The 25,553-nt window shown below is 46.6% G+C and overlaps 2 protein-coding genes across 2 annotated transcripts; both read right to left on the reverse strand.

Annotated features, from left to right (window-relative positions):
* Positions 1-275: 275 nt before the first annotated feature.
* On the reverse strand, positions 276-10,701 carry LOC127022309 (cytochrome P450 2W1-like). Its single transcript, XM_050905825.1, has 9 exons — positions 10,504-10,701; positions 7,911-8,073; positions 5,859-6,008; positions 5,608-5,765; positions 4,640-4,813; positions 3,502-3,643; positions 2,924-3,108; positions 2,255-2,396; positions 276-466 (listed from the first exon to the last, which is right to left on the reverse strand). Exons 1-9 carry the CDS (start codon positions 10,699-10,701, stop codon positions 276-278), a joined length of 1,503 nt encoding a protein of 500 aa, XP_050761782.1.
* A 4,857-nt stretch (positions 10,702-15,558) lies between these two features.
* Positions 15,559-23,584, reverse strand: LOC127022257 (cytochrome P450 2K4-like). Its single transcript, XM_050905745.1, has 9 exons — positions 23,387-23,584; positions 20,448-20,610; positions 20,103-20,252; positions 19,646-19,806; positions 18,222-18,395; positions 17,526-17,667; positions 16,786-16,973; positions 16,141-16,282; positions 15,559-15,746 (listed from the first exon to the last, which is right to left on the reverse strand). The coding sequence occupies exons 1-9, from the start codon at positions 23,582-23,584 to the stop codon at positions 15,559-15,561; spliced, it is 1,506 nt and encodes a 501-aa protein (XP_050761702.1).
* Positions 23,585-25,553: the final 1,969 nt, after the last annotated feature.

The following is a 25,553-nucleotide window of genomic DNA, read 5'->3' on the forward strand; positions in this document are numbered from 1 at the left end:
TCTGTCTTGAGAAGAAGTGTGTGTTTGTCAATCACCATCATGGTTTCTAATTGATCATAGGCACCTCCTCACAGCATGGGAGCGAAGAGGGGGCCAGCAACCTATGGGGCAGATGCAGTGGTGGAGAGCAGTGGAGTGGGAGTGGATGGAGACAGTGGGAAGGGGATGTGAAAGAGGGGGATGTGGCAGGATTTGGGGATGGCAAGTCCTAGCATAGCTAAATTGGGTCTAAGCAGCTTCCCCACTTGTTGGGTTGCTCTTCAGCAAGGCTGTGGTTATTCACGCAGGACAGCACAGGTTGCCTGAGGCTGCGGCCTTAATGTGAAAGTCGTTTGGGGGACGGTAAGGTCCAAGTCAGACTCTGAAACTCCTGGCTGCGGTTGAAAAGTAAATGTCTGAAGCAACGCTACAAAGAAGACAAACAGCTCCATCTTGGCGAGGCTTTCTCCAATGCAGTTCCTTCGCCCTGCAGATGAAAGCAGTGTGTTTACTTGATGGAAAGATCAAACCAGAATGTTTACCATGGACACATTAGCATCTGAGATGTTGTGATGGCAGCAGGAGTGAAACCTTGCAACGCACCAGAGCATTTTGGAGTAGAGGAGCTCGTGTTGCTAAAGGTAGCTGTCCCAGTCACACTGGCACAGTGTGCCTGCCTGGTCTCTCCTGTCACACAGCTACCTGCAGCAGCAAGTCACAGCCATGTTACAGAGTTATTATGCATTTATGACGTACTCTCTCTTCTCCCTAGCTCTTCCAACCCTCTCAGCATCTTTAACCCTTTCTCTTTGAAGAGCAGCCTGATAGAAAAATGCCACCTCCTTCCCAAAGTGAAATGGTTTGAAATTCACTTTTCCTGTGGAATTTATCCTAACATCCTACTTTTAGAAAAAAACTGTATTTCTTCTTTCCTACCCCCTCTTTGTGCTAGATTCCCAGCCCTTTCATGATGGTCCCTGTACAGTTGAAGCACTTGGTGGACAGCGAGGACTGGCTTCTTAACATCTAAAGTCACTGCTGAGGGTCTGTGGTTGGAGCATGTTCTGGAATCCCTTCAAGCCATCCTTTCAGAGGAACAGCTGGAAAGTGTAAGGTTACGCGGGAGGATTTGTAGGATTCTGCAGGAAATCTCCCTTTATAGCACTTACGGGCTCCTGCAGTGTTGGGATTTGTTAAACTCCCAGCAAGACTACTCCATCCAGCTGTGCCCTCTCATAATGCACGCTGCTGCAGCCATGGAGGGCATGGGCTGGGGGCAGGCATTTCTGGAAATACGCAACCTTCGGAAGCATTTATGGCTGTCCGGAAGGCACTGTGGAAGTGATATTTCTTCTTTTAGGATGGCTCAGGGAAGACTTTCTGATATCTAACAACTGTTCCTACCATTAGCTTAGTTTAAGTCCCAGAGAGGTTGGGTTTATGAGCCTCCAGGGAGAGGATGTTAATTGTATTTTGCAGGTGAAATCGAGATTAAAAAAATAAGAGAAAAAGTTTGTGACTTGATCAAAATGACAGTTGGAGGTAGTGTCAGGATGCCAAGTGTCCTATCACCTCCCCTAACCACGAGGCTGTGCTTCTTGCTCTAAAAGAACAGGTCTTGCTGGGAATCCTTGGCAGCTCTCAAAAATGCCACTGGAAGAATCACAGTCCAAGGTGATTTCTGGGAACAATCCAGGGCCTTGGATTTAAGATTTCACAATGGGAGTAATATGGTTTTGTGTACTCTGTCCCATATTTGGTCTCTGCTGGCTGTAATACCCAGCCAAGGTGCAAGGCTTATTGGGACTCTCTTCCTTGGCTCTGGTGGGCAGTGGATGAGCCTTGTCCATCAGACCCACTCACACGTGGGACTTGCCTTTAGACAGGACTTGAGGGTCCCTGGATTGTACCCTCACTTCCAGGAGAGCTCATGAAACCCCGTGCATAGCTGTGCTGGCAGCCCTACCAGTCCTGTCTGATTATCCACCTACTCCTGACAGGTTTGAGGCATTTTTCCACCTTCTTTTGGATGCAATATATCTCTTTGTCTTCTCTCCTGTTGAACCGTTGGGAACCAACGCCGTCAGTGGTGGGAGAGGTGTGCTCTGAGAGCAGCCATTTGCTTGAGTGCAGAATAATTGACTCCATTCAGTAGCCCAGTAGCTTATTGACCAAGTTAAAGGCAGTACTTAGCCACAAAGACCCCATTAGTGTATATTGTAATAAAATGGTCCTGCCATAGCCTCAGCTCTGTGCGGACCAGCCCTTTAGTTACCTGTGGAGAAGGGCAGGAAAGCCTCTCTCTTTACAAAATTCCCTTCAGCGTCAAGGAAGTGGTTGGGGTTGAACTGATGTGGTGTCTCCCATTGCGTCTTATCCAGCAGCACTGAGGTGAGCGACGGGATTACAATTATACCCTGGAAGAAAAGTACATGAAGGCACAAAAGATAGCAAAAGTGCTCTGTTTTGGTTCATTTTGTGACAGAGTCTTCGGTGTCCCAGGAGATTTGCTCCACCTGGGGTAGGTGGAGACCCTGAGGGTTTTATCCCATCAGCCGGTAGAGAGAGAAGTCAGTGAGATTTTCCCAGCAGTGCCAAGGATTGAAGCCAAACCCCACGAGATGCTGTGAAAACCTCAAGCAGAGGGTCAGATCCTGTAAATTCCCTGGCTGATACTTCACTGTGCAGATGGCATCAAGGAGGTAAACCAGGGTCACTCGTGGAGTGAGGAAGTCCTGAGCATGAGCGGGACTGAATTAAGTCCTACAATACCAGTTTCTCTGGACTCAACATAGTCACTGGAGAGGAAGAAACTCTTCTGGGGGTGATTTTGGATGCTTACTTTGGGCTTCAGTCCCATAATTCGTTCTAAAGAAACCAGTCTTTAATGGCACTAGGAAAAATGAGGAGGGTGGTGTGTTCCTGGGATGAAGCAGTTACCTACCTTGGGAAGGAAGTAGCCCCTGAAGTGGGTGTCAACAGCAGTGCAGCGGGGAACGTGGGGCAGGAGGGTGATAAACCTCTGCACTTCGTGTAGCACCGCATTTGTAAACGGCATGTTCTTCCGATCCTCATACGTGGCCCAGCTTCCAGCTTTGAGGGTTCTCCCAATCTCCTCCTGCACCTTTTCTGGAAGGAACAAACAAAGGGGATGTGCCCCAGCAAGGAAGCCAACTCCCTCCTCGGATTTGGTTTTGGGAAAAACATATTTTTCCAGGGTCTGGAGGGAGAGGATTCTTAAAACACCAGCCTGGGTTTCCCCGCTCTATTTCTAGTTCAGGCATGTGAATGGGTTGTTTCCCCAGCATCATACTTCCATCTCCACTCATTCTCTCTCCTAGCAAGGCAAAGGGACTATTATGTTGTGACTTTGATCAGCATCTAATTACATCAGGAGTTCATAACAATAAAGAGACGGGATTCAGCTCTTAAGGCAAGAGAGTTTCTGTGGACCTGAGGCCAGGCCTCTCCCCTCCCCGTATCAGCCATGCCACGGATGGAGTGTAGGTAAAAGGAGCTCACTTTGAATCTCTGGGTATTTCATCATCAGCAGGATGGCCCACTGGAGCGTTGTGGCTATGGTCTCTGTTCCCGCCATGACCAAGTCGAGTATGGATGCTATTAAGTTGTCATCATGGAAGAGGCTGTCTTTCTTGTTTTTCTCCTTGAAAAACACAAATGGTAAGAAAGGTCTTAAAACCATCAGTCTTAGTATTTGGCAAGCTTGGGAAATACTGTATAGCCTACGACACTGTTGACTATGGTCTTGTGTTTGTGAACTGGGTCATAAAATAGCCCTGATCTTGAATGCACAGCATTCACCAAAGATGGGAGCACCAAAGATGGAAGGTTTGGAGTGGAGCTTTGGTTTGGCATCCATCTCCACCCAGAAGCAGGCTGAAGCCCAGGGCCAGATGGTGTTCATGGATTCAGCCTCACAGGTTTGGAAAGAGCCTGGTCTCTCCCCTGTACAGAAGGAGATTCAGCTAATCCTAGCTCTGAGGGACTCCTGCCCCAGGGCAGGTTTGAATCCCCAACAATGTTCAAAATGACCTTTCAGGCCATTGCTGCTGGGCTTTAGGACTGTACTGACCCTTCCTCCACATAGCTGGGTAGAATACTTAGTGCCTAAGGTTGGCCCAGATCCAGTTGGAAAGGCAAAAACTCAGAGCCTAAATATTCTGTGCTGAATTAAATTAACTGATGTGCAAAACTGCCAAGTCTCTACTAAAGTAAGATACAGGGCAGGGCTAGGACTTGTACTGATGATCTGTCATTCAAGTACTTCAACTGTATCATTCATCTTGGAACAAGAGTATCGATGATTAATTGATTTGTTGTCATAAAAAGAAAGGCAGAGTCGGCTTTCATGTGAATTCATGCATTTTCTACTAGGAACAAGGAGTTGATCTCACATTATTAGTGCTGCTATTTCAGGAGTGGATGAGATAGTGGCTTTCATATCTTAATTTTGATAGAAAAATCCCTGCAGTAAATTACACCAACTGTAAGAGACTGGCGTCTGATTTCAACACCACTAGAATAACAGCACGGATTTCAGTAGGTTTACATGACATGACTGAAATCAAGACTCAGCAACTGTTTTAGTTAGCAAATCCAAAGGAGACACTGCAAACAGTCAACAGAGCTAAGCAAATACCTCTTGTTGCTTGAATATCAGTGCATCAATGTAGCTCCTCACGCTGTTCTCATTGATATCTTCCCTGCTTGCCTTCATGTATTGCCTTAAAATGACGCGCACATCTTCTATTTTCCCAAGCATAATCTTGTGAGTTTTGAAAAGAAATCCAAGGAACGGGTAGAAATTGAAATACTAACGAGGAATTAAAAAAGAGAAGCATTAAGTCTGCAGAAATATCAGCATGCTGAAACAGCTTCTTCCTAAGGCATGACATATCAGTTGAGTTTTGTCTTGTAGTAGTAGTATCTTAGCATCCCAGGGACTTCCCCAGCAGATTGTCGTAAGGGAGGGCTTTGCAACCTTTGAGCCTTTATTCAGTACTACCTAATTTTAAGCATTTATGCTGTTCTGTGGGAACAGATCCTCTACCAGTAACAGCCTGGTCAGCCCCTCAACAGAGTTGGGGCTCCAGTGTGCCAGGCCACCAGCCAGTTTAGATCAGTATGAGACTAGTTTTTTCCAACACCAGTTATGAAGGACTGGGTATGATGGTTCAAAGATAAGCAAAGTTTTCCTGGCACTCTCCAAGGAAGCATTTTTAACACAGTCTGTGAAATCTCCCTCACCTGGACATCAACACTGAATGTGTCTTTTTAGAAAATGCAGCAAAGACAAAGAAAGCCTAGGTGGTGCCATTATGTTGAAAAAGACAAAAAAAAAAAATCTGTGGAGCTAAAATAACCATAGTTCAGTTCTCATTTTAGCTCCACACAGATGTGTAGGATGGTTCAAAAGGAGGGTAGCAAAGGGGAATCTGGCAGCGTATTTGTTGTGACCAAGGTGGTACGTGGAGAACTCACATTTTAGGTGTAATGGCTGGTTCTGAACATTTGAAAACTGCTGAATGAAATCCTGTGGTTTGTGTGGTTCACAAATGTGATGTACCAGTGAAAAAAAAAAGTTAATCTGTGGGACAGGTTACTTACATTCAAATATGGAGATCCCAGAAGAATCATAACTTCATCTATGAGTCTTAAGAGAGTGAGAAATGTTGGGTCCTTGTAGTCAAACCTGTCCCCGAACAGCAAGACAAAGGTGATGTTGATTGGAGCACAGTTGAAGGACGTCAGGTTAAAAGGTTCCCCTGCAATGGGAGGAGGATGGAAACGTTAGTGAGATGTTGCAGCAGCAGTGACGCATATGAGGCTGTACAGCACCATGATGGTCTCCAGCTCACCTTTGAAGGATTTGATCATCTCGATAAGGAAGTGAAGCTCCTCAAAAATTCTCCCTTCTATAATTTTTTTCCCCATGCCGAGGTTGCGCATGCTGGATACGGTGAATCTCCGAGTTGTTCTCCACAGCTCCCCGATAGAGAAGAACAAACCTGGGGAGGCCATGAGACATCGCCGCTGGGCTCATGCACGGAGGAGCCCCACCGCACGAAACAAAATAGGGGACTGGATGAGGAGGGATCTCCACAAGTGTTTCTGCTGCCCAGTTTCCCATGGCTTTAGGGACTAAGGGTCTCCCATTTCTGTGTGCCCCATCCATATCCTTTCAGCTCCATTCTCCCAGTCTCACTGAGCCTGTAGTTTGGGAAAAACAAGCTCCCACCCAACCCAGTTTGCCCCAGCCCTCTCCTGAGTGCAAGATAAGCAGGTATGGCTTTCAGACCAGTATGGGTTGGCTGTAGAGCTGAGTAGAGATGTTGGTCTAAGTCAATCATGCAACCTTTCTGACCCTGTTTGGTTGCAAGTCTAAGGCCTCAAGCAACAACCTTGTATCTTTGCAGCTTCTCCCTTCGTCCTGTTCCAGCCATAAAGATATTCTATCTGTGTGGGATAGGATAATTCAGTCTCCTCAACCCTGGTCAGTGCTGAACTGTTTTATTAAGATTCCCAGCAACACTGTATTTTCAGCAGTGGCAAAAATACCATCATTTTGTGGAGGTTACTGAGCTCATGCTTTGATGATCACTAACACCACCAAGCAGGGACGGGTATTTCATCCCGTCAGAGTGTTGGAAATAGTGAAAGAAAAAATTGTGTCAATAATCCAAAGAATATCTCAGATTGTGTCAATCAAAAAGCTGGATTCCAGCACTTCACATCTTCATCTTGGCTGCAAGGTTTTTAAATGTGTTTGCTTTTTCTAGAATAAACACTATTGTAAAGCAGTGTAGTTTTAATTTGGAAAGCAAAACTTCTTGCTCTAAAAATGTCAAAGCAAATGTCTAAACTTCATTTTTAATTTTTCTTTAATTCATGCGGTTTCATCTGGATCATTCCTTTTCTGCAAACAGCGTTGGAGTCAACAAATTGGCATTTTCTGAAGAAAAAATGTTTCATGGGAAAATTTGTGACCATTGTTATTTAACAGTCCCTGTGAATTTACAGCTTTGGGTCACCTCTAAGTGGCTCAGACTTGGGCTGAGAAGGTAAGTGTGAAAGGACTTATAGTGCAATACTGACAGTCTCCCACAAGGATATTTTACATGTAAATTAGCTCTGAAAAATGCCTTTGTCCCCATCGATTCCTTTTCCTTATGTAGCGATAAATTCATCTATTGATATTATGGCTGGGTAATTTAATTTCTAATTGTAATCCCAACTTCAGCCTGTGACCAGCATATAAAGCTGCTTTTGGGATGCTCAAAGCTAAAGCCTCAGCTGAAGCAGAGGATGGAAAAACAAGGAAAAAGTCCTCTGAAATACTCAGGGATGGAGAGTTGCCTTGGAAAAACTATGAGGTTGTTTGTAGGGGTGAATTTCCAGCCTCAGCCTATTGCTTCTGCCTGAACCTGTTTCACGTTGGTCCACCCAAGAGCCTTTGTGGGGAGGCAAGGCGTGGGGGATTGATGATGTCCAAAATTGTGGCACGTGGCAGCGGGAGAAAGGGAAAAACCCTACAGCTCCGAACAGCCAAACCAGTTAGTCCAAAGTCCCCTGAAACTGTGGGGAAGGTTTGTAAATGTGGTGGTGGCAGCGAGCTGCTCTCATTGACATCTTACGGAAATTAACCCCAGAATTACCACAGTGCCTTTAAAAATCCCACTCCTCACCCTCGAACGTTTAGGATATGGATCGGCCGCAAGTGCATTAGCAAAAATGATGAAAAGCCAGGAGGCGTTGCATACAAGTGAGGAAAGCCAAATGTTTTCTGTCAGCTTGGCTTCAGAAGGGTCCAAGGGGGATGTTTAAAAGCCGGGCTCCAGGGATGCACAGTTAGGCTGGCACTAAGCGACGGTGTCGTCCCTCCCGCCCGCCCCCGCTCATTTCTCTAGTACCGTTTCCGTTCTGAATTTGGTCAAATATTGGGATGGATGGTCTGTCTACAAACTCCTCTGTGTAGTTCACAAGCGCCTCCCGCACAACTTCGTACCCGGTCAGGACCACAACTTTCTGGAACCCAAAGTGGAGGGTGAAGATGGGGCCGTATTTTTCCGCAAGCTGAAAAAGAGGCGAGCTGTGATGGTCAGGAAGGGAGGGAGCATGCACAGGGCAAGCGCCCGTTGCTTTCTGAAAGGACATGTTACGTCCTGGCATCCTGCTGGGAACGGCTGTGGAGCCGCTACCTGCAGAACGGCGCCTGTGAGCCGGAGCTCATCACAGTCAAAACTGAGGCATTTTGTACAGATGCCTGGCTGGCATCCGTATGGATTTTAGCCTTCTTGCAATGAAAGAACCCCCACCCCCATCAGTGCATTACTAACCTGGTTTTGCTGTTAAGGAGAAAGTAAATAATAATAAAAAAAAAACGCCTAGAGTTAAAGACCAGACCTCAAATGGCAACACATGTTGGCAAACCGGAGAAAGACGAAAACAGAGAAGACATTTCAGTGCAAATAATGATGCTGTCGCACAGGAAAGCTTTGGTACGATGCTCCTCTTGTACCAAAGCACTCCTGCATCCCTGCTACTAGACCAGAGGAGCCGTTTGCCCCATGCCAGGCATTTAGTTTGCCCTGTAAGACCACAAATTGCAAATCCATGCCCCTCTGCTCGGACCTGGCTTTGGTACCTATAGCTTAGCTGGGCACAGCAGGGAAACCCACGGCAGGACCAGGAGGCTGCCTGAACTGCTGGCTGTCCCCATGCTTGTACACAAAGTGATGCTCATTTTGCACAGAGAAGGCTCTGGATGTATCTTTGCCATAACACAGGGAGGCTCTTTCACTGCCACATGCCCCAGGACAAATTCTCCGCAGCTCCCCGCCAAAGCTGTGCCTTGCCGGACGATTTTCAAAGGCAACACAGTGCCTCAGGGGGTTGAAAATCCCTCCACGAGCATCCGGTCCCACTGGCATGTCCTACGTGTGCCCCCGGAGCCGCTGTGCTGTGCGCAGATCCCCGCTTCTCTTTGCCAAGGCAAGGGGTCTGCAGCAGAGCGAGGCAGGCTGACGGGGGAATCCACGCTCCGTAAGGACCGTCGTGTGTGTGCCTGCTGCTACATGCCTGCGTTTTACAAGGGTGAGACTGTCATGCCCCCCCCAACCGCTGCCCGTATATCTCCTTGGCGCTGCATTGGGGACTGTGGGAGGCTGACTACTCCTGCCTACCTCCGCCCCATCGCTGCGGCTGCATCTTGCTCCTCGGCAGCTTGAAAACAGCACTCGGGGACTGCCGAGAAGAGTTTGGGCTGGGGTGGTGCAAGGTGATGGGAAGCCACAGTCCAAATCTGCTGCCTAAGCAAACACACAGTGTATGCGTGCAGGCTCAGCCCGCGCCGGGTCTGCCAGCAGCTTTCACAGGGGAGAGGAGAGCACCCCATCAGGGTGCCTGCTGCTCAATGCAATCACCGTTTTTTGCTCTCTGTGGGGTGAGACGGAGGGATAACCCCTGTGGAGTAATCCGAAAGTAAAGGCAAATCTAGGCAATGCCAAATATAGCCTAGCAGGTGATGAGAGCACGCGGAGGTAATTCCAAACTGCCGTTCAGAGACTGCAGCAACGTCTGCCCAGCCCCGCTGGGTAAACTGACCCCAACCCTGACATTGCCCATAACACCACCAGGTGCTGGGAGCCTCACCCCTTGGCAGTGCTAACCCACTGCTCGAACTCCCAGAGAACTGCCGGTGTTTGCTGAGCACCGATGTTACGGGAGCCGTGTCGACACCTGGTCATGAACCGCTGCTGTCTGTTTGCTCACTCTCTCCCTGACCCTGGCGCAGGTCGATCCCCAAGGGTGCTGTCTGCTAAAGCAAGGGGGGAGCACTCAGCAGCCTGACATAAACACCCTGGGCTGTGCCAGCCTCATCTTGCACCGAAGAACAGTTTACCACCATAAGTGGGGTAAGTTGTCTTAATTACAGGTTAAGAGAAGAGCTTACAGGCTATTCATTCTGGTTCCTTAGCGCAACTTTTCCATCCCTCTCTTGTACTGCCATCTGGATTTTAATGGGTCTCCAATTCATCAAGAGGGAAGTGGATTTTGCAGTGGGGCATCTGGATTTGGCCCTCTCTGAAGCAGTTTTGAAGTCACTGCGTCGTGGAATTCCCCTTGCCAGTTCTCCAAGGCAGAGAGGAGGGAAGCAATTTCATTTCATGTTAGTTATGTCCCAATGCTTTAAAAGCTTTCTGGGTGTCCGAGCTGTCAAATTAATATTTCAAGTCCCACAAGCATTATATACTTCATGTACATCATCACAATTACATGAAGAAATCCCATATTACCCAGAGGTCTTTTTTTAATGGTTGATCGCTCATAAATGACATTGCATCAACACAGACATTGGCTAGAAGAAGCCCAGAAAAATATTATAAAGCAATTTTCACACCTTTACAATTTAGTTTGAATTAAAAAAGACAAAAAGTTCTCACTGATATATCCCAGGCAGCTTTAAAATCTATGAGGGTCTGGGTTTGGGGGTTTTTGTCCTACCTTCATTAGTGATTTATCTTGCCTTCTAAGATCCACCAAGTGCAGGTTACCAATGATCGGAAGAGGAGTTGGACCAGGAGGAAATTTAAAAGCTGAATTTTTATAGCCAGTTGAAAAATAGAGTACAGCTAATAATACTGCTGCACACAGCAGACAAATTAATGCAGGATCGAAGATAAATGAAATTAAAAAAGACATTTTTTTAGTAATAATCTGTTTTTGGGGGGTTAGAAGCAATAAAAGTGCAGTGGCACTGTTCAGTTTCTGCCAGCTGGCTTTCTGTTTGCTCTCTGCGATTGCTACAAGCACTCGATTCTTATTAAGGTTTGTAGAGTACCTAAATAAATACTGCATACTCCACCCTCTTTAAACACCTCAGAGAATGTGGTCTAAGCAGTTTGCAAAGCCTGTCCAGAAGTAAAGAGTTTCAAATTACAAACCCATGCATGTGTGTGCAAGAACATATACATGGGAAAAGGTGCTTGGCATTCCTCTACAACCTCCTCCTCCCCCTGAGACCCCAAGGTCCTTTATTAGCAGTACTATGACCCTCCAAACACTCCACTGACACAGGGAAATAAAAAGGTTTCTTCAAATCCTATTAGAAACCTCCAGATTCAGATTTGGGTAAGGTTTGAGATCTCCGTGTTACTAGAGAGAAAAATAGTATTGTTATGGGAGACTTTAGCTTTCTTGATGTCGAGTGGAGATCAAAGGTTGTTAATAATGGTAAAGCCCACGTATCCCTGGGGGCTGTAGCCCATAAACTTCTTCATAAAGTTGGCTCTGAACTGCCCAGAAGGGATGTGATTTCAGACTTTGTGTCTGAAGTAGAGGACATGTAATAGCTAGCCATGGAAAATTAGCTTGGATCAAGTGATCATGAGTGGATTCATGAGTGGAATGGAAAGACAAAATTAGATTTGAAACTTCTGGGAGGATTCTTCATTTTGCAAGAGCGGCTTCTAAGAGATAGAGGGAAGAAGTTAATGAAGCCAGCTGAGCCAGCAGGCTTCAGAAGAGGAACAAGACAGGAGAGTGGAATTATTTTAAGTCAAAGGTACTAAACACCTGGAGCTTGCATTCCTCGTAAAGGTTTAAATCTTGTACAGAAAGAATTGAGATCTACCTGGTTGAATAGTGGTTTTCAAGAGGATACTGGGAATAAACAGCCAATGGAATAAGATTATTCAGGGAAGAAAGAGCCGTCTTACATGATCAGGAAGCACAAGGCTAAAGGTACATTTATCCAAAGGTTAGATCATATAAAGGCCATTATTCAGCAAATATGAGTCCTCAGCCTTGCAAATGCAAAGAAGGGAGGGAAGGAAGTGGACCTAATCTGAAGTGGGGCTTAGCTATGGTTAGCACGGTCCCAGAGCAAACGGCTGCTTGGTTGCACGCTGGAGCTGCCTGGGTGGTGTGGAGATGTTACAGCACAACAGCTGCCCAGAAGCAGAAGAAGCAAGTGTGTTGCAACATTTCTGGGATTTTTTTTTTAATTAGTTTCCAAGAAATGGGCTGGAGGCAACGGTTTCCTCCAGAGCATGCCTAGGATGACTCAACCCTGCCTGCTCAAGTGAGTGAGGAGGCAGAGGGGCTGTAAAGACAGGCAAGAAGGATCAGGGCTGGCACAGGGTGCAGAATGTGGGCACTGCGATGAGAACTTGTGATGGCACATGCTCTGCGCCCTGTGCAAAATGTTTGTTCCTGCAGGGTTTTGTTTGACCGGCAGCACCCTGCAGTGAAAAAGTTACGTGTTGCTGCTGCTTTCCTGGTATTTCATCCTTGCCCTGGGAGCTGCTGAAACCATAAAAAGGCCTTTCAGAAAGAGACTTGAATTATCTCTGAAAAGCCAGGGGGGAGTGGATTGGTTTTTTTTAAACCAGGCTCTGAGTGCAATGCATTAAAATGACAAAGGTAAGTAAAGCTCTTGCGATGACAAGAAATTCCTGTCTCAATAATGTGTCTGGTACGTGTTTTGCTCCGGAGCCGCTGCTACGTGCTCCCCTGCCTAAGCACACAGAGCCGAGCACAAAACACCTGCCAGGCGCTGACACCGCTCCGGGTGCATTCTTGGGGCAGCCGGGCCCCTCAGGGTGCTCGCAGCCGGGTTGTCCTCCATCCCTCGTGCCCACGTGGCAATCCCCTGCCACAGCATGTGAACCAGGCGGTGCTGGTGAGGACGTGGAGCATGGGCATCATCCACCGACCCTGAAGTGCAGCCACTGTGCTGCCAGTTAGCCAGCCTGGGGAGAGCCAGCCGGTAAAGCACCAGCCCTGCATCCTTTAAATTAACTTAAATCCCCCAAAATCTCTGTGCCTTCCCTGCCAGTCCCATTCTTGACCGGCGGTGCATCCAGGACTGCAGCCTCAGATAACTCCTGCTGGCTTTTACTGTGATGAGTTCCTTTTAAGCAAGGGCAGGAGCCACAGGAATCACTGTAAGAGACCACATCAGAGAGCCATCCAGAGCCACGTCCTGTCTCAGACAGCAGTTGTGATTTTCCGGAGTTAGAAATTCAATTATTTCCTTTGAGCTGTTTGTGGCTGTGAGTATTGCTCACTCCTTGCATTGCTAAACATGTCCTGGCTGCACGTTGCCCAGGGATCCCTGTGCTCACCTCTCTAGTGTGGGTGTATTAAAGGTGGTGCAGCCCAAGTTTATCAGTTTGACCCAAAATCAACTTCATCCTGCAACACCAGATAGATCAACAGCAACAGAGCAAAATATTTATTTATTAAGTAGGAGATAAGGTTAGGCTTGCAGTAGTTAGACTGCAAATAGAGCAACAGCAAAACAAACATAAGCAAGTGTAGCAGCAAAGGCTTTCTTGTTACATAGCTTGTCAAGCAGACTCCTTGAGATGTGACCAGAAGCTGGAGCTGGCCCCGTAGTACAATGCACATACAAGTGCACTACCAGCACAAGTACAAGGTACAGTACAACATTAGAGCGCTGCCTTTAGTTGCGTGAACCAAAGCTAGTGTGAAGAGTTGGTGTCTTGGCCAAAGACCACCCTACTTTGTCATCCCTTCATATTCTCTTCCTTCTTTCTTTCCTTCCATTTGCAGCACAGATCAGCTTTAGATGACAGCGCCTTTCTCCCTTTTTTCTTTTCATCCTAACCTGCCTTTCCTGCCTCCAAACCAGCACAAAAGCATCTTCAGTGACTCACTGCTCCCTAACGTTTCACAGCACATGAAGCAGCCTCCTCTCTTGTACCTGCACCACCATTTAGATTTCACACACGTATCACACTTCCCTCAATGGGTGTAGCCTTGCGGGTACAGCTAGTTGTTCCTACTCCTAATGGCTGCTACATGAAATAAATCATTAATTGTAGTAATCAAACAGCTGCTCTAGGACAGCCGCAGTCTCTGGGGTGTCACCAGCTTTCTACAGAGACCGCCATACGACAAGTTAATGGTACAGGTGAGCGACTTGGTAACGAAGTCTAACCTGCTTCTCCTTCCAGACTCTATTACCAGTTTTACATCTATTTTCACAGTGACTATATTGAAAATCCTATTAGCTTTGACAGTGATGCAGGATCTCTGCTGGCAGAATGGGAGCATTACCAGCTCTGAATTCGTAACTTTGGTTCCTACATAAGTGGCCAAAGCACTTTTTGCAAGCACCAAAATTTCGCTTGCAGTTCTTATTGCGATGGCCCTGCTCCTGCTGTGTACTGAGCACATATAACTTCCATGGGAGCCTGTGGCAGTGGTATTTGCTCAGCAGTGCAGGCTGATCTGTTAGTCTGCCTGGAGACCTTGCTGCCTATCCCTGACACAAGGAATGTCTGGAGAGAAAGACAGCTTGAAATGCCAGGGGCTGTGTTTCTGGTGTAGAGCTGCAGACAGACAGCAACATTTTCTAAAGAGTTGAAGCCCCATTTTCAGTTAAATGGAAAATATTGTCCCTATTCATCCCAACACACCTGATACATGAGACTGAAGTTTGAATTAGGAGCCTGTGGGTGATGGTTCACCCTGCAGTCAATGGAGAGAGTGAGCAATTCAGACCTTATGGCAGCAGAATCATCCACTGAAGGATCCTGTCTCTCTGGAGGGTAGAGAGGATTTAGAAAGCAACTACGGCTCCTAAGGTGCAAGCGGAGAAGAGGACTGAGCCCCTCTCAACTCTGTGATGGGAGCATGGCAGTCCTGCTGCCCAGCCCCAGGCTGCATCACCCTCACACCGCCTCGGGCTTGTGTCCAGCTTTAGCCACGCTGATTCAGAAACTCTTCGCTTTCTGTAGCTGGTCATTTTCTGCCAGTTTAGGGATCTAAGATGGCCCAATAAGGGATCAGACAAGTGCCAGAGCCAGCGTGAAGCCAGGAGAGGTGAGGGAGTGGTAGTAATGCCTTTCTTAGAAGCAGAAAGCTGCTAGATTGGCCCCATCATAAATAGGCTCTTCGGCATAAAGTGCCTAGTGTGAGTTGGAATGAACCCACTTCCCAAACCACTTAGATGTTTTCTGATAACTGTCCCGTGCCTGGCTCTTGGCATCAGCCCACGTTACACCCTCGTGTCTGGGACTCTGTAATAAAGATAAGGCAGGTTGTATCACACAATGGAAGCTCAGTCTAAGGCTCAGCTGAACAACCACCCTGGGGAGATTTCTAGATCCATTAAGTGTCTGTCGTCTTCAGCTGGGCCATCGATAATCAGCTCTGCTATAGAGCTTGGACTCTGGGCTGAGAAATTTCCCATGGAGGCTCTCAGAGGAGAGCCTCTGATGGGTTACATCTATAGAGGAGGCTTGAAGCCATTTCATTCTTTCAAACAGCCCTGAAAACTGCATCTCTGATGTGCTGTTCCAGGAATGAATCACACTGTTTCTGAGAGCAGTACTCAGGGGTGTCTGAAGGGTTTGCATTATACAGATGCCGCAAGAGCTGTTGGAAAGAATGGCATGAATGAGAGAAAAATAGCAGTGCCCGGTGTCTTCCTTCCCCTAAAGCTCAGGTACAGACAGCTTTTTTCCCCTGTAACTAGACTGGCTTTCAAGCTTGAAGTGTTCACTACTCTAACTCCATGTCGTTTGATCATTCATAGGGCACGGCACAAACCAGGTGAGGCATGGGGTTCAAGGTAAAGCCGACATCAGCAGTGAGATCTAGGTCTGACTTATCCACTCCTGGAGCGGGTTGGAAAACAAATTTGCGGAGCAAGCCTGCAAAGAAGAGGAACAGCTCCATTCTGGCTAGTCCTTCTCCAACGCAAGCCCTTCGTCCTGAAAACAACCAGCAGAGAAGAAAATGGTCAGCACCGTAACTCTTAGTGTTGATGTCTGAGACCTTCTAAACTGTATGTACAGTCCGTAAGAGCAGGCTGCTGAGGCAGGAAATTTTTCCTTCCTTTTCTCTGTTTATTAGAGGTGCTATTGACTTGGTCTCAAACCACACAGAAGCCTGTAGGTATGTGAGACCATTCAGTGACTATGGGTAAATCAGTGTCTCCCAGATCTTCCAAGGAAGAGGTGGTTACCTACAGCAATGGTGGACAGGACAAATCACCAGAAATCCCTTGTCCAGTGTCCCGTGTCCCCAACTTCTATACTTTCCTGGAATCAGTGGGAACTGTGCCATTAGCCTAGCCCCAGGTGGTACACACATTACCCCTCTCACCTATGGAGAATGGAATAAATGCCTCTTTCCTAATGAAGTTCCCATCGGCATCCAGGAAGTGGGAAGGGTTGAACTGATCCGGGGTTTTCCAGTGTAACTCGTCATTCAGAGCAGAGGTCAGCAGCGGAATAACTTCTGTACCCTGAAAGGGATCAAAGAAACTCACTGCAGCTCTTTAGAGTAGATCACTTTCCTAGTTGAGCCAGGCTGCTTTCTTTTTTCTAATGTGAAGAGGCAAATAAGACTGAGCCATGGCAAATGGAACTGGGGGATGCTTTCCTGGCCCACTGTGGCTCTGCCTGTTATCAGTAGCTGCGGCTCTCTTTCTGGACCGCAAAACATTCCCTTCTGACAGAGTCAGATCTTTCAAGAAAGATGCTGAAGCAGAGGTTCCACGTTTGGCATAAGAGATTCAAACCAGTGTGATTTAATTAAACTCTCTGGTTATTCTGGATTCAAACAGCTGTAACAGACCACAGTCCAGTGCATGTTTATAACAGCTATCCTGGATCCAAGACAAAGGATCACATCATAGATTAAACCATGCATCACGATGTCTTTAGGTTTTTATATTTTTCTTCTTGTCTGCTTTAAATAAAACTGTAAGGAAGCTGTGCAGTGTAAGCTGCTAGCCTCAAAGCTCACCTTAGGAATCACATAGCCTTGGAAATTCACATCGGTAGGAGTTGATCGTGATACACCCATTGGGACAATATTGGCAAACCTTTGTATTTCATGTATCACTGCATCTGTATAAGGCATTTTTTTCCGGTCCTCCAACCTAGGCAGTTGTCCTGGTTCAATGACATGGTTCATTTCTTCCTGAATCTTTCCTTGGAGGGAGGAAAGGATTAAGAAGCTGATAACACTCTTATCTTGCAACTGAAATGGCCTCCAGTTTGGCCAAGATGAAGAAAAGGGAAAACTTTGAGGGGTATTTGGGAAGAGCAGAAGTGGGTAAGTCAGGGCATGGCATGGTTCTTTCAGGTTTGTTGTTGAGCCAAGGGAGCTTGAACAGAGTCACTACAGTACAGCCCATGCCTAATTCTGATCACACACCTTTGTTACCCCATAACCTTCAACAGAAACCAGATCAGAATCAGCTCCTGAGGAGACCTTTAGTGACGTAAGCCCATAGCCTGCAGGAGAATAACGATGGGGGAGCTACTGTAACTGTAGACTGGCCCTTAGCCTCTCCCACTTGGCTGGGCTGGTTTATTGCAATCCAGCTGAATAGAATTCCTTTGTAAAGTCAACGGCTGTTATCTCTCTCAGAGTACTCAGAATAATTACTCTAGACAACACTGAATGAGTTCCACTCCCTTCCACAACCAAAGCCTTAAGCATGCAACAGTATAGCGTACAAGAGGACTTCTCAGCCTTACTCTGAATTTCTGGGTATTTCATCATCAGAAGAAGACCCCAGCGCACAGTCGTAGAAGTAGTCTCAGTCCCAGCGGCAAAGAGGTCCAGGGTTGAAAACATCAGGTTTGCATTGTTGAACATAGTATGGGGTTTCTTTGACTCCTTCAAAACATACAGGTAATGGCCATAAGTTCTACAGCAAGTGATACCTATATGTGACTGTGTTGCCACCATTTTTATCTGCATTTTAGCTTTTTGTATCTTTATATGCTCTGGGAAACTCAATGTATTTTAATAACGCTAAACTTTAGTATTTTAGCATTAGGGCCTATGCTGTATGGAATTTGTCTGGTCCCAAGCGTATGTGCAATCCCCAGGTCCAGATATTAGGTTAGTTGGAATTTAGTTACTGCAATGAAGGTTATCACTGTACCATTCTTGCGGAAGGTTTGGGATGATCTCCTCCTTATGTGTGCTGAGTGGTAGCTTATTTCACCCACGCAGGACGTTGTGACAACTAGATCCCTTTAACCAGCAGTTTCAGTGGAGCTATGGAGTGAGTACAGCACAGCTCACTGTGAGTATGAGCTTTGATATATTCTGCTCACTGCAGCTCTTCTGTTTCCACTCACTCCCAGTCCCTGACAGATGGTCAGTCCTAATAATAAGCCAGAGCTAAGAGAATAGAAAGACTATGAGACTTAGCTTTAAAGTACCTGTTGTTGCTTCATCAGAAAGGCATCAACAAAGCCTGTTAAGTTATTTTCATTAAACTCTTCTTTGTGTTCCTGGAAGAACTTCTGGAGAAAAGCGTTCAGTTCACTGACATTTTGTAGCACGGTCTTGGAAGCTCCAGAGAGAAATCCAAGGGATGGGTAGAAATTATATAACTGTGGAGCAAGAGAAGTCTTACTGTTAATTGGCATTTTGAACACATACTGGTATCTCAAATCACACATGGGTCCCTTGTCCCATGCTCTGACATTTCCGTAATTCCCCCACATTCGCTTGTACAGTCCAGGCAGCTGTGAATTGCTGCAGAAATAGAGTGTTCTCTCTGTTATACCTCTGCATGAGTCCTTGCCATGACTTTTGGGAGACTCATCAGCTAAATGTTCTTTCAGGGCTTCCAGCTGTGTAGGCGGTGGGACAGAGGGTCTCAGATGTGAAAGATGGGAATGTGAGCATTGTACTTATTCCAGGGAAAGCCCTCAGGTGTGTCACATCCTATGGCAGCAGAAGGGACTTGAGCTGGCCACCTCCACAGACAGACAATATTGCTGTGTCAACACGGTGCTTTCCAAGCCAATTAGTTCAGGCACAGCACTGAGCTAACCCAACTACACTGTTCCTAGGAGCTGGACTGAGCACAGCATTGCAGAATGTCATATGGACATACATGCTGTCAGGAGAAAGGAGAGGTCTCATCCCCATCATCCCATGAGAGGTGTGCACGTCTTCGAGGAGACCACTAGCTGCCCTGCCAGACAATTAAACAAACACCCGACGTTAGCCGTTAGCTGGTGCCTCGTCCTGGGAGAGTGTCTGTACACAGTGTGTAGCTCTGGCCTGTGCTCGGTGGTGCTTTCTGGGCTTAGCTAGTCTGGAGTTACAGCCAGCCGCAGACCTCCGTGCGGCTCAGAAAGACGACTCCACTGGCGATCAAAGCAGAAGCTTTGTGTCAGGAAGGAATGGGCTTATATCAGCTGTTAGTTTGCTAAGATTGAGTTTCAGTGGCCAAAATAAAAGAAAAAGAAGTTTGTCAAACCTGGTTCTAGGGGAGGCAGAACTAAGAGAGTTGCTGAAGGTGTAATACAAGGAGGCATATTTGAGATAGCATTTCAGGGCCGATCTCTGATATGAGAGACGTATTGTGCTTCTGCTCTTCAAAGAGGGTAAAACAGTTCCTTTTGTGAAGACTTTGGTTTTTTTCTTTTACTAATAAACTTCACAGACTAAGCGCAGGGGCCTGGGAATCTGTGCGTTGTGGATACAGAACCGCAGATGTGTTCCGTACAGGCTGGCTGGCTGATAATGTTCTTGTTCTCAAGAAGGAAGATATGGGAGGCCAGGAGGACAAACACAGGCAACCAGATATCCCCCAAAACCTAAAAGCTAAAACATAAAATGAAGCTCTTACCAGCACCATAGGGGAGCCCAACAGCTTAGTATTTTCATTTATCAGCTTCAGCAAAGTTAGAAGTAGAGGATCATCATATTCAAACCTCTCTCCAAACAATATAGAGCAGATGACATTGGATACAGCATTGTTGAGTATCATCTTCGTATCAAATGGTTTCCCTGTATTTCAAGCAATGAAAACAAATGACGATGTGATTATGCTCGTTTCACTCTCGTTTCCTATGGAAATATAGTCCTGAGCTCCCAAAGAAAAAACTCGTTCACCACCCAGGATGCGTGGCAGGGAACTCGGTTTCAATGTTTTAAGGCCTCGGTTTAATAACCTACTTCAGCGTATGCTGAACTTTAACCATGAGATACCATTTGCTCAGAGTTACTCAGAGTTAACCTTTCATTAATCTTTATTGTTCTGCTATACATGTTTTCTGTCTCTGGATGAAAGTCTTGATGCTCACCATGATGGGATTCAAAATATTTGATAAGAGAATTTACTTCCTCCAGGATTCGGATCTCAACAGTTCTCTTTCCCATTCCGAAATCTCGCAGTGTGGACAAGGTGAATCTTCTCATAGTTTTCCATAGCTCTCCATGGCTGAATGCTATGCCTAAAATAAAGGTGTAACATCCTTACGTTACCTGTGGTTAATAAATGTTTGTAAAGCCTTCTTACATGCTGGTACCAAAGCTGCTCGATACACTGTTATATAAACAAAACGCAATCTGTAAGAGGATGATACTCTCTGCTGTAAGAATACAATGAACATGGACAAACTACAAAAACTAACCAAAAGGTCACTTACCATTTCCTTGTGTCATTTTCCTAAATATGGGTATTTCTGCCCTCTCTCCAAATTCTGCAGCATGATTTAAAAGGGCATCCTTGATGGTTTCGTATCCAGCCAGTACCACAGCTTTCCTGGGTCCAAAATGCACAGTGAAGATGTTGCCGTATATCTTGGAGAGCTGTCAAGGTGAATCAATATTTTCAGTCAAACCCAGATCTGGCCCCAGACACTAGCGCTAGCCACCCTCGGTGGTTTCTAGCCCAAAAGAAGCCTCCCAGCCTTGCCTGAAGTCTCCAGGTGCTGCTGTAATGCAACTAATGCAGCTATCCATTGCCAGCATCTCTGCTTGCACCCTGTTTGCACAACAAGGTGTCTGCTATCACTGCTCCTATCAGAGAAGTCAATAAAATGCCATTGCATTCCTGTGGTGTTCTGCAGTAACAGGCCAGCGTAGTGATACTACGGTTCGGAGGCTGGTTAGAAAATGCTGTAGCAGGCAGGCCTGTTTATTTTAATGCTGTTGACCTGAGGCAAGGAGGCGTGCACACATCTTTGAGGCTGAAGCCACAAACACTACAAAAACAAAGCTAGACAGTAACTCTTTCTTTCAGGACAGCACTTGCCTCTAATTATGGCAAGGTGGGTAGTGTTACAGTCATCGCAAAATTATTTGCTGGCCACCAGAAACTTGAATCCAACTAGAAAGCATATTCTTGTAGATAATGTCACAGGAGCTCTAGGCTTTTATAGCAAATTAAATATGAATCATCTGTTGCACAGAAGGGTGGCTTTGACAATCTAATCATTCACTCAGTATTTTAGACTTCGTTTAAACACACTGCAAGCCATCCGCTCCAAATGTCTTTTTGTTTCTGATGTGCCTGGGTGTCCTGGTTTCAGCTGGGACAGAGTAATTTTCTTCCTAGTAGCTGGTATAGTGCTGTGTTTTGGATTTAGTAGGAAAATAATGTTGGTAACACACTGATGTTTTCAGCTGTTGCTAAGGAGTGTTTATACCAAGTCAAGAATTTTTCAGCTTCTCGTGCCCAGCCAGCAAGAAGGCTGGAGGGGCACAAGAAGCTGGGAGGGGACGCCGCCAGGACAGCTGACCCAAACTGGCCAAAGGGATATTCCATACCATCTGACGTCATCCCCGGTATATAAACTGGGAGGAGTTGGCTGGGGGGGCGGATCGTGGCTCGGGAACTAACTGGGCATCGGTCGGCGAGTGGTGAGCAATTGCATTGTGCATCACTTGGTTTGTATATTCTAATTCTTTTAGTATTATTATTGTCATATTATTATCATTATCATTATCATTATTTTCCTTCCTTTCTGTCCTATTAAACTGTCTTTATCTCAGCCCACGAGGTGGTTTGTTTTCTGATTCTCTCCCCCATCCCACTGGGTGGGGGGAGTGAGCGAGCGGCTGTGTGGTGCTTAGTTGCTGGCTAGGGTTAAACCACGACACTGGGTTACCATTTGCTATGCATTAGATACATTCTGAAAATTGAATTTCAGATTAGAAGCAGCTCCTGTTATTACACCAGACAAATTGAATTTGTTTTCATCAAACAGCGGTTTGACGGCTTGGGAGATAACATTAACACTGGTTCTTTCATCCCTGGCAGCTCACAGAGTGTGTGGCAGAGCCAGGGGCAGGGAATCAGAGCCGCCTCCTAGCCTTCCTTTGGTCATTTCTTTGCATTAGTACTTCTTGAAATCAACCTGTTTTTTTCTCAGCAACACAAGTATTGGATGTGGCAGGCCTGGAAGCCTAAAGAAGGCTGCTTGGCAGATTACAGGAAATGAGTCTGGTGCCTTCGCGTGACATTTGTATCATAAAATGCCCCAGTACCGCCAAAACCAGTTGCTCTTCCATACCAGCACCCTCAAACATACCTGCGATCAGATGGGAGCTCAGGACCAGAAGCCCATCAAAACTGTGCTCTGCACAATCCTCTGCACCGTAAATCAAGGCAGATGAACACTGCCTGACTGCTATAGGAATTCTGTACTTTTGCAGCCCAGGATGCCCTTTCTTCTACAACTAACTGGAGAATTTCAGTGTCTGCACTGCCCCCTCACTGCGGCTCTTTGCGTGGCTGAAGTGCACTGGGACTGGTTTCCCCCATCGTAGTGTCCAGTAAGCACACACACAGGGTATGTAACAGGTCACTCACGGCACCTCAACCATCTCTGCAGCAACCAGAAGAAATCTGAATTCACGTTGACTTGTCCCCACCTCCCTATGGGAACACAACAGACACTTTCTGAAACAAACATTGCATCTGGCTTTATAATATTTAAGTCTTTTTTTTCTCTTTTAGAAATAAAAGTATCCGTGGAGCTGCATAAGAAAAAACAATTTGTTTACCTAGACATATAAAAGCCATGCATCAAGTCTTAAATAACCCTGGCCAGTGTGTGTGTTCATGGGAAGGATTGGGGAGGCAGAGGTGAGCTTTGCATTGCAGGGATATAATTAGCTTTGGAAATAAATGTGCATATGGCCCCATTTCCTCTGCCGTGGGGATGATGATACCCTTCCTTCCTTCCTACCTACCTTCAGTGGGAGAGGTCTGTCTGCAGTGAGACATGTCTTGATGGCAACTAGTCCTGATCTGTCAGCAGACTGGCCCAACACGAGTCTTCTACCTGCAGCCTCTGAGGGGCTCGAAATACCAACAATATGGAGCTGATTGCAAGGGCTGGGGGTCTGCGCTTGTGTATGTATAAAGGAAGGAATGTATCTATTATATTTATATATATAAATACACGTATGTGTGTGTATACCTCTGAAGGTAAAGTCACTCTGCCAGCCTGCCTATACGCCAAATATCTCATTGCTGCCCTCCACACAATGCAAACACAATCACATCTCCATTTCCCTAGTTGCATTTCTCGCTTCAGGAATTGCACGTTTTCCTCCTGCCTGCTCGTTCAGACCCTACCTCCGTCAGCGACTGGAACGGCTTTTTCAGGTCCACCACATTCAAGTTTCCGATCAGAGGAAGAGGTCGTGGCCCAGGAGGCAAACTGCAAACCGACTTCTTCAAGCTGGTAAGAAAGTAAAGGAGAGCGACCAGCCCTGCTGTCAGATAGAGCAGCGAGCTAGAGCCCACGTACTGCAGCAAACTCTGTATGGCCATGTCTAAATCAAAGTGTGGGTATGAGCACCTTGGGGTCTCTTTATAGTCCTTCTGTCATTGCCTGAACACACCTTCTGGGGAAGTGGCTTTACACAGAGAAAAGGACTCTGAGGTCTTGTTTACTTCCATTTAGACCAGATGTACTTTTTTTTCTTGCCAAATAAAGCACCCTATTTTATTCTGAAACATGGATTATCTTAATCTGGAGCTCCTATTTCATCTACAACACTGGTGCAAGGTGTTTGTTTTTCAGTGAAAATCTGTGTTATGGGCGTGTTGTGGTCTACATGATTTCAGGGGCAGAATTAAAGGACAGGACCCGTGCCGGATTGCTGACACAGTGCCAGGTCACAGGGCTCAGCTGGACCACTGGTGGTGCAATGGAGGAAGCAGGAGGCAGGAGGGAAAGCCCACAATAATGCATGGCCCAGGGGGCAGCTGGCAAGGAAGTCCTCAGGGAAGACAAGGCTGACCAGGGAGGAGTTGGAACGGTGGTGGCATGAAGATGTGCTAATTCAGGATGCATGTGCAGACGGGAGTAGGTCTACTTACAGGTGACAGCTCTGATTCTCTTTGTTTTCCTGCCACCCCAGTAAAATCACCTCCTTGAGCAACACAGTGTTTTCATTGCTGACACTGTTATTGATCTTTGTCCCCAAAATTCTCTACCGGCAATCCCAAAATGCCCCTGAAACCACTTCAGCCACTATTTTGCAGTTTACTGTCCAGAGGACTGTGTGCCTGGATGTCCATCTCTGAGTTTGGCGATGACTCTTTCCCGGCTGTCCTGCCTCCTGTTTATGAGCAGATGCATGCAATCCTTTAGGAGAAACCGTCCCCTCCAGGCAATCCTTCTGCCTCGATCGGGAAAGAGATCCTGGATTTTCGTCACCTGGGAGGAGCCAGGAGCAGGCTCTGCAGCTGGCCAGGCGGAGGCCGGCGGGCAGAGGCTGCCCGGGTAGCTATTGCAGAGGGGGTGCCAGCCAGGAGGAGCACAAAGCAGCAGCTTTGGCACTCCGGGTGTACTGAGTCATGCACCATGCCAGGGCAGGGTCCTGCAAGAGCCCGCGTGCCTGGGCGACAGCTCCCCAAGAGCCGCCCACACCCTCTGCAACCTTGGGGGATGACAACAAAGCAGAAGCGATCACGAACAAGAGGCCACAATTTAAAATGGTGGCTCTGGAGGAAGGACCCAATTTGATGCGCTATCACATATTCTCAAGTGGGGATATTTTGCTTCCCAGCTGCAGATTCTGTCAGATTACTGGGCTGTGCTGCTGTCCAGCCCTTTAGAAATCTTTAGTTTTAATAATACTTTTGCTAGAATCCTCCAAGGCTCCCGGGTGCAGGCTCCACTGATGGAAAAATGATGATTATTTATTAATAATAATAAAAGTACATTAGCCGAAGGCAAGGGGAATCAATAAACTCTAACTAGATTGACATGAAAAAGATGCCTGCACGTCTGCCTGTTCTCCAAGGCTTGTTATCAGGAGCGGAGTTTTTCACAAGGGGGAATTACCCTGTGCAGAAGAGGACTAGGCAGGGTGGGCAAAGAAAGGAGGGCAATGGATGGTCACGTCCATCTCAAGATTTGCTGCACAACTATGAGGTCTTGGTCTGCACCCTCTTCTCCCAAACATTTCCAAGAATATCCTGTTCTGCCAGACTCTTAACTGAGCAAATGGTGTGATCACTGGGACTCCTGAGACTTTATAAGATACAGTAAGAGTGAGGAAAAAACCCTACATGAGCCCAGTTGAGTACCGATGGAGGAAATTTATTGTTTCTGTTTACATATAGCCACCACTGCTCTATTGGAAAGCAAGAGTGCCTTCTCAAGGGCTTTCAGACTCTTTAAAGCTTCAGGCTGTACCTGGTGATAATACAGGGTGAAATCCTTTCTCAAGTAGCGAGCCCATGGACTTGCAACCTGCTGGACTGATGCATGCATGGTGGGAAATGACAG

Source organism: Gymnogyps californianus, chromosome 15 (assembly GCF_018139145.2).
Source record: "Gymnogyps californianus isolate 813 chromosome 15, ASM1813914v2, whole genome shotgun sequence".
Taxonomy (NCBI): domain Eukaryota; kingdom Metazoa; phylum Chordata; class Aves; order Accipitriformes; family Cathartidae; genus Gymnogyps; species Gymnogyps californianus.

What these genes read in the sequence shown, in the direction of transcription:
- LOC127022309 (XM_050905825.1), bottom strand. Translation starts at nt 10,701, where the DNA reads ATGTCTTTTTTAATTTCATTTATCTTCGATCCTGCATTAATTTGTCTG. An exon ending in TGGGATCTCCATATTTGAAT is followed by an intron (nt 4,814 to 5,607) that starts GTAAGTAACCTG and finishes ATTCCTCGTTAG; the next exon opens with TATTTCAATTTCTACCCGTT. An exon ending in TTTCCTGCCCTTCTCCACAG is followed by an intron (nt 467 to 2,254) that starts GTAACTAAAGGG and finishes TTTCATCTGCAG; the next exon opens with GGCGAAGGAACTGCATTGGA.
- LOC127022257 (XM_050905745.1), bottom strand. Translation starts at nt 23,584, where the DNA reads ATGGCCATACAGAGTTTGCTGCAGTACGTGGGCTCTAGCTCGCTGCTC. An exon ending in AAGGCTATGTGATTCCTAAG is followed by an intron (nt 16,283 to 16,785) that starts GTGAGCTTTGAG and finishes GATCCCTTTCAG; the next exon opens with GGTACAGAAGTTATTCCGCT. An exon ending in ATTTATTCCATTCTCCATAG is followed by an intron (nt 15,747 to 16,140) that starts GTGAGAGGGGTA and finishes GGTTGTTTTCAG; the next exon opens with GACGAAGGGCTTGCGTTGGA.